The 9,994-nt window shown below is 46.1% G+C and overlaps 1 protein-coding gene across 1 annotated transcript in view; it reads right to left on the bottom strand.

Moving 5' to 3' along the window:
- Positions 1-2,482: 2,482 nt before the first annotated feature.
- Positions 2,483-9,994, bottom strand: part of prr36a (proline rich 36a) — a 29,441-nt gene continuing 21,929 nt past the window's right edge. Inside the window, exons 4-6 of the mRNA XM_076728209.1 lie at positions 8,806-8,984; positions 5,743-8,409; positions 2,483-3,716 (exon numbers count right to left, since the gene is read on the bottom strand). Coding sequence (XP_076584324.1) covers positions 2,611-3,716; positions 5,743-8,409; positions 8,806-8,984 — 3,952 coding nt within the window. The 3' untranslated portion in view covers positions 2,483-2,610. The remainder of the gene's footprint in view (positions 3,717-5,742; positions 8,410-8,805; positions 8,985-9,994) is intronic.

Here is a 9,994-nt window from a genome sequence, read left to right as displayed (position 1 = left end):
AATGTTAAATGTGAACTGGACTAGTGCAGAAGGCCTTGCAGAGAAGGGCTACAGAGCAGTGACGTCTACCATATAAGACTAACCTTCAGTGTTTACTCACTAACAAATCTCATCTCTCCTCATCAGTGTTTCAAAGGGAAACGTTCACACATTGTTCTGACCTTTGGTAAGAACTGTAAGATCCAAACAGCTCAGACTGAATATGTAATGATGCCTGAGCTAGTGCAGAAGGCCTTGCAGAGAAGGGCTACAGAGCAGTGACGTCTACCATATAAGACTAACCTTCAGTGTTTACTCACTAACAAATCTCATCTCTCCTCATCAGTGTTTCAAAGGGAAACGTTCACACATTGTTCTGACCTTTGGTAAGAACTGTAAGATCCAAACAGCTCAGACTGAATATGTAATGATGCCTGAGCTCATGCTGATGATCCCCCTCATCTCTGATCAATACCTTTCTTCGACCTTAGCTGGCGAATAAATCATAATTTATAAGAGGACTTAACCAGCCACAGTGTCCAGGCCTTGAAAATCGACATGTTTCAACTGATACAAAAGACGACGAATTCGATTAAGAGCAATCTGAGAACTATGGGAATGTGTACTTTTATTGCTATTCAGTAGCAAGACGTCTCCAGTGTAATCTCATTTTAAAATAAGGAGATAAGGACGTGTGTCAACATGCGAAAACAGTTATGGCTTCAATTAAAGGGGCAACAGGTGAGGATCCAAAGTAAAGCAACCGATCGGTCAATCTACCTTCAAGTGGCCATTTGGCACCGCTGGTGTATGTGTTCATGAGTAGGGATGTAGCCACCTGTGGCACAGAGATTTGGCGTAAAGAGTCCAGTTCTCACCCTGTCATCGAGAGTGATGCATCATGGGATTCTGTCAGGAATCACATGGTTTCAGGTGTGCGAGTTTAAAGGATTGGAGAGTAATGTTACGGTGTAGCAGTCAGGGTGAAGTGTGTTCTGTGCAGTGGTGTGGGATATCGAGTGCAAGGTGCTGAGTTTCACTGCGGTGTCATGTTGTGTTTGTCTACTTCAGTTTCTGTGGCGAATGAGATCCAGGTTCTTAACTGGCAGGACCAGAGACTTTCTGGCCCTGAGCAGAGACTCTTAGGTAGTGCCATAAGTACAGCTGAGGTCATGTCCTTGGGGCTTTGAATTCAGGAGTTGGAGCAACCTGGAGGCAGTTCCGCAATTATAAACATGTTTACTATTCACGCAGTATGCTTTAATTTGACTACTTTAAGGCCAAAAATAAATGAATTTAAGACTGAGGCTAGATGTCGATATCATCAGCGCTAGAATTAGTTAATTCAAGGGGTATGAACATGTTTTGACCATTTTTTTCCCATTTAACTATATTAAACTACTCAACGCATCATGAGCTAAGAGCCTGAAGTTTAAGTTTGTTTTTAAATCAAGAAATAAACAAGAACATGCCAAAGAACATGGCTAAATACTTGGCGGTCTGGGCATGTTTCACTTGGTACTCTGAATGTATAGAGGTTGCAGAAAATGTAACAGTTGACTGAATTAAATGAATAAAAATGCAAATAATTTTTAACAAATACAGCACATATGAGAGGATTTGGACTTTGGCTTAATCCAATCCTCGACTTTTTATGTCCTCAATCTAACCATTTCCCTTGTTGGAGTGGTAGCTAGTCTAGGGGTAGGTACTACCTGAGAGTCCCAATTCAGGGCAAGAAAGTTTTTTTTTACCTCGTCTGTATCAATAAACAGCAGCCAATAATTGAACTGTAGCACCGCCGAGCATTGGTATCAGTGTTGTATGTGCTTGTTTTACATTACAGTTAGAATCCCTGTTGGTCTCTTGTGAATCTATAGCAGTAGTTCCCATCCTTAGGGTTAGGGTGACCAAAGCAACTAAAGAGTGATTATTCCCTCTCAGACTGCTGCATCTGAATACTTTTTATAGTCCTTCAAGGTAAATTCATTCAGTAGTTAAGATGAAAAACAAGCAAAGTTTACAGCAAAGCCTGAAAAAAGACAAAGTTTCTATTTTCTTCTATCTTTCTTCTGACCTGTCAACCCTTCAGATCTGCCTTGTGACCCTTGTTGCTTGGGAACCACTGATCTACAGCACCACAAGTTTATGGGTCTACCTACAGGGCTGGGCAGTAGATCACAATCATTTACTGTTTATCTTTGTGATCCTATCATGGATGTTTTGGCTTTTTTTAAACACAATGTGACCCATAATATACTCTCTAATTCAACAATGGACATAAAGTGATCTAGCTCATCTTCCATAACTTACATATTAGACATTCTCAGATATTGCAATAAATATCGTCGTCAAAGAATTTCTTCTGCATATAGCAGTTTTTTTTCCACATCGCCCAGCCCAAATATTTATTTCAAACAGTCTGTACAGCTGTTCTCCAGAAGTAAATAATTTGCTAAATTGTGTGTATGGGCTGCTCTGCAGGTGTGTGTATTTGTAGTGTGCCTCTTGAATTCCTGTGTGTGTCTGAATAGAGAGCACTTGTGCTATCTTCCCTGTATGAGTCATTATTTAACAGTACTACAGATGTTATATTTAAAGTGTGTGAGTGAAATCACACATCCCTGTCCCTCAGTGATGTGTCTCCAGCTCTACCACTGTCCACTCTCCCTGTGGGGAGCTCCCAGTAGCCTCTGGGGAGAAACTACTTACAGAGGTGACTGTGGCAGAGGGAGGGGTGAGTGGAGGCAGCAGGCTGGGCCACAGGCTGCTCTCCAGGGGGCTCAGCGTGCCTCCTGCACCCCCTGGCAGCAGCAGCAAGGAGGAGCAGCCATCTCTGTTCAGTAGCAGGGTCTGATTGATCAGCTGCTGGACAATGTCCACTTTCTTCCCCCAGTCCAAGTCCAGGGGTGGTGGTCGCTCTGGAGACTCGGGAGGGCAAGGGGAGGCGCCGTCTCTGTCATGGGAGGGGTTGCTGGGTGTCTGAGGGGAGTCTGGGAGAGGAGGAAGGGTCTCGGTGGATGGTGATGAGTCTCCATGTCTGTGTTCATCTGATGTGACCCTTTCAAAGTCATTAACAGTCTCTTTGTTTGGTGCTTCTTGTCTGGGCTGCTTCTTTTCTTTAGCGGGTTTGAGCTCCTTCATTTCCTCTTCTTCATTTACAGCCTCCTCTTCATCACTATTCTCCAGGGCTTCATAAATGGTGCAGAGGCCAGAGGAAGGGGACAGCAGCACTGTCTGACCTTTATTCGATTGTTGCAGCTCTTGTTGCCATTGCATTATTTGCTGTCTTTGCTTCAGTTCCTCTTGTTGCTGCTGTAACTGCAGTTCCAGGTCTCTCCTCTGCTCAAGCTCCTCTTCTTCCTTCTTTGTCACCTCTGCCTGCTCTCGCATCTTCCTCTCCACCTCCTCTTTATTCCTCTTTATTTCTTCTTCAGCTTCCTCCTTCTTCTTCCTCTGCTCCTCTTCCTCCCTCCTCTTCCTCTCCTGCTCCGCCTCCTCCAGCGGTCTGCTCTGTTGCTCCCTGCGCTGCTGCAGCTCCAGCAGCTGTCTCTGGTGTTGCTCCAGCCTGCGGAGCTGGGGGCTCAGCGCCTGCTGTCCGAGGCTCCTGGGTGGGAGGTCAGCACAGGTCAGCTTTGGCGGGGTGACCGCAGCGCTGTGAGGCTTGACGATGTCGCAGTAGGTTCTGGGGTATGCTGCGTGATCGCGGCGGTGAGGATGCGGTAGTGCAGTGAAGCCTGTGTGTGAGAGGAAGCGGGAAGGAAGATTACAGTAGCGTGAGGTTATAAAACAGGTCACAGGCAGTAGGACAGTGAGAGCAGTGCAGTGTGAGTACAAGCAGAAGGGTGTAGAGGGGAGGGGGTAGCCTTCAGAGGCTCATACTTGCTGAAGGAATAGTGAAAGCGTTGTGAAGCCAAGCCCAAAAGTACTGAAGAAGTGATAGTGGGACATTGTTTGAAAGCAGTGCAGGAGTGACAGATACAGCCTGTGAAGTTTTCAGAGAGGTGGAGACATAAAATATGTGTAAAACCAGTGAACACACCAGAAAATAATGACCCAAGGTGAGGTGACCGGGGGTGGTGGCTGGGGCAAGGGTAGGAAAATTTGTGCAGAGAGCAATGTGCTTATTTAACGTGATTTTTTTTTTCTACATGTAATATTAAAAAATAAATAAATAAATAACACCCAGAAAATAAACATTTTTTGTGCAAAAAAAAAAAGCAGCCAACTTCCTGTATATGCAATCACTATCAACTATGGTGAGAACATAAACAACCACAGAAAAGCTTACTGCAAGCTTCAGCAGTCATCACCCATCAATGGAGTTTATAGTTAGTCAAACAGTGATACATGCAAAAGCTCTCCATGCATTTATAGACATCCAGCATCACAAGGAAACTGAAATAATAGCTTGGCTTTAGAAAGCTAGACATAATTCCACCCTAAGCACATCAAGTCCTAGAGCCAAGCTATGTGGCCGACCCTGAACAAACCAATCCAAAGTAAAGTAATGAAAGTCAAGTCATTGTGCAACAGTGACATGCATAAGCATAAGTTAACATTAATACAGTGCTGTCGAACAGTGCAACAAGAATGCTTAAAAAAAGATAGTAGAAAAGAGTTAAAACAGCAACACACCCACAGTGGACTGGAGGGGAATTACAGTAGCAGCAGACGGGGCAGGGCTGGGTTCTTGAGGCTGGACGATGAGATGTCAAACTTCTTTGCTGCTTGAGATGCCCAAGTGTGAGCCATGAATGAGAAAGTCTGGTGGCGGGGATGATCAACTCATGGCAGATTCATTCCAGTTTCAGACCACTCAAGTCTTTGAGGTAGGGCACAAGTTCTGCTGTTTGTGTCCAGTTTTCACAGATGAGGTCACAACTTATCTATGAGTATCTGTGTGAGTGTACGGCAAGAGTAAAGCAATGAGACGTATAGAGTCACTGGCAAAAGGAGTTTGTGAGACCTTGAAATGTATGTCAGCTGTGTTGGAAGATTTGTCTCAAACACAGATCCATAGACCATAAGAATGCCTCCCAAGTGCCCATTTCAATAAAACTGTACAGTGAGAGAGTATATCATGTTAAAAATCTAATCTTTATTTAAAGTCTTAAGGTTCATTACTCCAAAAGATAAACACAAGAGAAAAAGCTGGGTTACAATTTAAAGTGCGAGAAGAGGAGTGATTTGGGATATAAGGAAGATTGCCTGTATCATAAGGTAGGAGAGCCAAATCAAACAGGAATATACAATCAAAACTCATTTTCAGTTATCAGCTTTGTTCAGTAAAATATATTGGGATAAGTACATATGAAAACATGTAAAGCAGTTTATTCCACATTTCTTTTGTGATGCTTCATTTCTACTGAGCTGTAAACAGTCAAGTCAGATCCATGCCAGTTCAGGACAACCACATAATAATTCTGTGTTAAATAAAACAGAAACCAAAACCCAGGCACGCTCACACATTAGGAGTACATAGTAGTAGCTATTGCACATACAGGAATTTAAGCCATATACTCATACTCAAATGTTATATCAGAGGGAAGTATCACTGCTGTCCTCTTATTTTATTTCTTCCCTTTCTTTGCTCTCTGTTTTTGTTTTTTTAAACTTTGATAAGTCCACCCCCAAAGATTTCAGAACAAACAATAATGACGAGGACGACAACAGTGAGATATTGTGGGAGGCTGGAACAGGGCTAGAGTGAGTTAGGGGACATTACTTGGGCTGTAAGGGAGATGATGAACTATACATTACCTGCAAAAGAGTTTTCAGTCTTTTCACAGATAGCAGAATAGTAGGGAGGCTGGATGTCATCTGGATTTTCCTCCGGTTGCTGCAAAGTGCTAGGAGTTGACAAAGGATCCAGGGCTTCCTCTGGCCCTGGCACTTCCTCCCTGACATGCTCAGCAGACTCCGCTTCCTGCTTCCCACATTCGATGTACTGCTGCTCTGAGAGGCATGGCTGGAGGTGAGGCTGCGGGTTCAGACAGGGATCCTTGGCCTCCTCAGGCAGCTCCTCCAGGGAGAAGATGCCAGGGCTCTTGATGCAGCTCTCTCCTGTAGACTGGGCATTGGAGTTTGACGCCGTGGTCATGGTGTCAAAGCCGTAAGATGCCAACGACGTAGCCGAAGGTGGGGTAGTGTCTTCACCCGCACCACCCTCCACCCCCTCCACCTCAGCCTCCTCTCCCTCTTCCACAGTGGACAGGCAGCGCTGGGCTGCAGGCTGGCTATCAAAGATTATGTTGCTGACCGCTGGACACTCCAGGGAATCATCCAACTGAGCTTCTCCCTCAGTGTCGCTGGCCTCATCTTCTGTTACGGAGGATGAGGTGGGGTTGGAAGTGGGGGCTGTTGCAGGGCCTCCCATGACCTCATCAGCAGGCAGAGTCACTGCCTCAGGCTCTTCTTCTCCCTCCCCGTCTCCTCTCTCCAAGTGGATGCCCATGTCCTGGTAGTCCAGGTCAGGCTGTGGGGACAGCACCACCGCTTGCGCATCTTGAGGCTGGAACTTCCCATCTCGACTGTAGTCACCGAGTTCCTCGGGTGTGCTGGTCTCACTGCTCAGGGTGCTTGACAGAGACATTCCAGGGGCAGAGGGGGGAGCAGGGACCAGGGTCTGCATTGGGACTGTGCTGGACTGATCCATGTACATTTGGGCCTCTAGATTTTGTGGCTCATCTTTCACAGAGGAATGATGGGGAACTTCTTGGTTCTCAGGAGCAAAAGGACCACATCCTAGTTCTAGCCAGGCTTGGGCTAGTGCTGGAGTCTGAGTTGGAGTCTCAGACTCTGCTTGCCAGGGGTCTACCAAAGGACTTGCTGCAGCTGCTCCTGCCACTTGTGCAGGCTGGGAGACATGCTCAAGAGCCTGCTGTGGCTGAAGAAGTTCTGCCCAGGGATCAGCAAAGGGGTTTGGTTGGTCCCACTGAGCAGCAGGGGCAGAGGGCAGCAGAGGAGGAGGGGGTGGTGGCTGGGCCACTCTGTTCAAGTTGTCCAGCCTTTCATCCTCAGCAAAGTCATCCTCATCTGCATTCCCGTAGCTTTCCAGCCCACTCTCTGTTACCCCCTCACTAGCCATCTCCACATCTTCATCCTCCTCATCATCATCTACATCATTGTCATGCCTGGGTCTCTGTGGTTCATCTGCCCGCTCTGAGCCAACATCCATGTCACACACCCGATCATCGTCATCATCTTCATCTTCGTCCTCATCGAAGTCATTAACTGGTATGTCAGGGACCTTCTCAAAGTCCGGTGAACCTGCTGAGGCTCCTTCCATGTCAATGGCTCCTTTGAGACTGCCATCTCCCAGATCATCCATGCTCTCTGTGCCCTCCAAGACACCAGGGGCGCTCAATTCAGACGCACCCTGCTGACTGCCGCTTACCTCCTCAGAGTCCAGCTCAGAGAGCAAGGCGCCACCAGCCCTCCAAGCAGATCCTCCTATAGGTCCAGCTGACCCAGGGCGAGACTCCTCTGTGGGCTGTGTGGTTCCACTCATTTCAGACACAGAAACCTGCTGGCTTCCCTCCCTCTCCTCTTCATCCTCCACCTCATTTAGATTGGTGGGAGGAGCTATCAGAGTGATGGCATTTGTTGCTGCTGGGAGGGCTTTAGATGTGGAGGAGGTTTGGTCTGTCAACAGGTAAACTGGTTCCTCAGATAGGTCAGGAGGGGAGGCCACTGGTGGTAATGTAGGCTCAGCTGTGGCAGGCGTCTGCTCCTGTGTTGTTAGTAAGGGAACACTGCTTTCTAGCTGCTCCTGGGGTGGAGATGTATGTGGTAAGGCTGTCCCGACAGGGCTTTGTGGAGGACAGGAAGCAGCTGCATGGTTCTGAGCAGTCTCTTGAGGTACCACCTCCAGTGTGGTATCACGGGCCAAGACTGGGGCAGGGACCTCCTCTGGTGCGGTGGAAGCAAGGGATGATTCTTGTGCTGAGGACACTGTAGCTTCCATTTGTCTTTCTGCTAGCACAGTCGCAGCTGCTACCGCTGCACTAGCACAACTCTGTGCTCCTACAGCAGGAGTGGTAGTATTTGTAACCACTGTCTTCTTGGCTGCAGTGAAAGGCGTGACAGCCTGAGTCGGTTTGGTGCCGCGTTTTGTCTGAGGAGTGGTGCTATTTGCGGGTTTGTTGGCTGGAGATGCAGGTGGGGTTCGACCAAGAGGCAGTTTGTTATGGGCAGGGAGCTGAACAGCAGTTACAGGTTTCTTTGAGGGAGTAGATTTCACAGGCTGTTGACTTTTGGTCTGTGACACTTTTGTGTCTGCTGTCTTTGCTGTTGCGGACCATTTGGAGGCAGAGTTGATCCTTACGGTGGCTGCAGGTTTAGAGGCTTCGGGTTTTCTGGTAGCAGCGGATGTTGTAGCTGTTGCAGGTTTCTTAGCTGCCGCAGCAGAAGGTGGTCGACTGACATCTGGTGCAAAAAGAAAAATAACAAACTCACTCAACTCACCAAATCTGATTATCAATATCAAAACATTTTTTATTTTATGAATCACTAATGTTAGCTAAGCATTTTTAGTTCAGACTAAAAAAAACCCCAGTGAATTTAACAATATTTGTCTTTCCAGTACACAGTTCATAAGATAGCTAAACATCAGAGATTAAAAACAAACGTTTTTGACACATTCATTTAAGATATTGCTGGAACTGAAGTCAACCACTTCACACTAAATTATTAAAGACATGTTAGGTCGACAACTTGAAACTGTCCATCCAAAGCGATCAAATGTGTTTATGCAATTCAAATGCAAATGGAGCGTTGCTTCAGAAGAGCGTGCCCTAGTGTGAACAAGGTATAATTTCTAACCTTTCTTGGCAGCAACAGTTTTGGGAGGCTGTGCTGCTGTGGTCCTGCCAGCAGAGGATGCTGTAGTAACTCTAGAAGCAGCTGTTTTAGCAGCTGCAGTGGTGGAGGGCTTGACTGCAGCTGTGGTAGGCCTGGCTGTCGTGGATGCAGGTCGAGATGTTGAGGGACCTGTTGCAGGCCTGAAGAACAGAAAGAAAGGCATGTTCATGTGGCATACAAACACTGAGGAAAAACAAATTACAAACAAAAACAAGTGGTAAGATCTTAATTTTTATAGTGTATTGACTTTGTTGGAAAAGATCCAATCATGAAATCTGGCACTCTGTACATGCATCTACAAGCACAAATAAATGACCTGTCCTAATGTAAACCACAAAAGCAATTTCACCAGTGGGAACCCATTAACACAGCACCATCCATCTACTGTCACAATGAAATGCCTCCATTTTCCAATCATTTCAAAGTAGCAAGGACGGGGTCTAATGACAAGGAGGATGGCAAGAAAGATGGAAAGGGAAAGGAAAGCTTGAACAGAACAAGAACGACAAAGAAAACAGATAATGCAGAGTTCGAAGAGATGACAAGTGAGGCAGCAAACAGGAGCAGAGGGGGAAAGAGTTGTGGGAGCTGAGAGTATCGAACGGAAAAATGAATGGTGAACAGAATGAAACAAGACAGTAGGATACCACAAGAGAGTAATTGTGAGAAGAGGAAGAAAACAGAGGACAGCAAAGAAATATGGTTCAAAAGAGGAGGAAAGGGAGATAAAAGCTAAAAACACATATAGCAAGTAGTAACGCATTGATTAAATTTTTTCTGTTCCAATCCGATTCCAATACCTGAATTTGGATACGTTCATGTAATCCATACACTATGTCCTGAAATTCCGGTTTTGCTTTAAGAACCTTGTTTCTCATGTTGTGGTTTGCCATCTTGAGATGAGCCCAGTCTTTGAGCCTGAAAGCTTTACCGAGCTTCTTCCAGGCTCAGTTTCATGTCAGGTGTAATCCAGGGTTTGGGGTTGGGACAGCTCTTCATTGTTTTGACTCCTATAGTGGTACTTATGCAGAAATTGATATAGTCGGGAATGACAGTGACCCCTGTTATTCAATTCTCTGTCAAAGATGTCCCAGTTACAGTATGCCAGGAGCCTTGGAGTTGTGTGATGGCATCCTCTGACCACTGTGGG

This window comes from Chaetodon auriga, chromosome 4 (genome assembly GCF_051107435.1).
Source record: "Chaetodon auriga isolate fChaAug3 chromosome 4, fChaAug3.hap1, whole genome shotgun sequence".
NCBI lineage: Eukaryota > Metazoa > Chordata > Actinopteri > Chaetodontiformes > Chaetodontidae > Chaetodon > Chaetodon auriga.
Note: the sequence above shows the minus strand (reverse complement) of the source record. Positions and strands in the feature narration are given on the sequence as shown.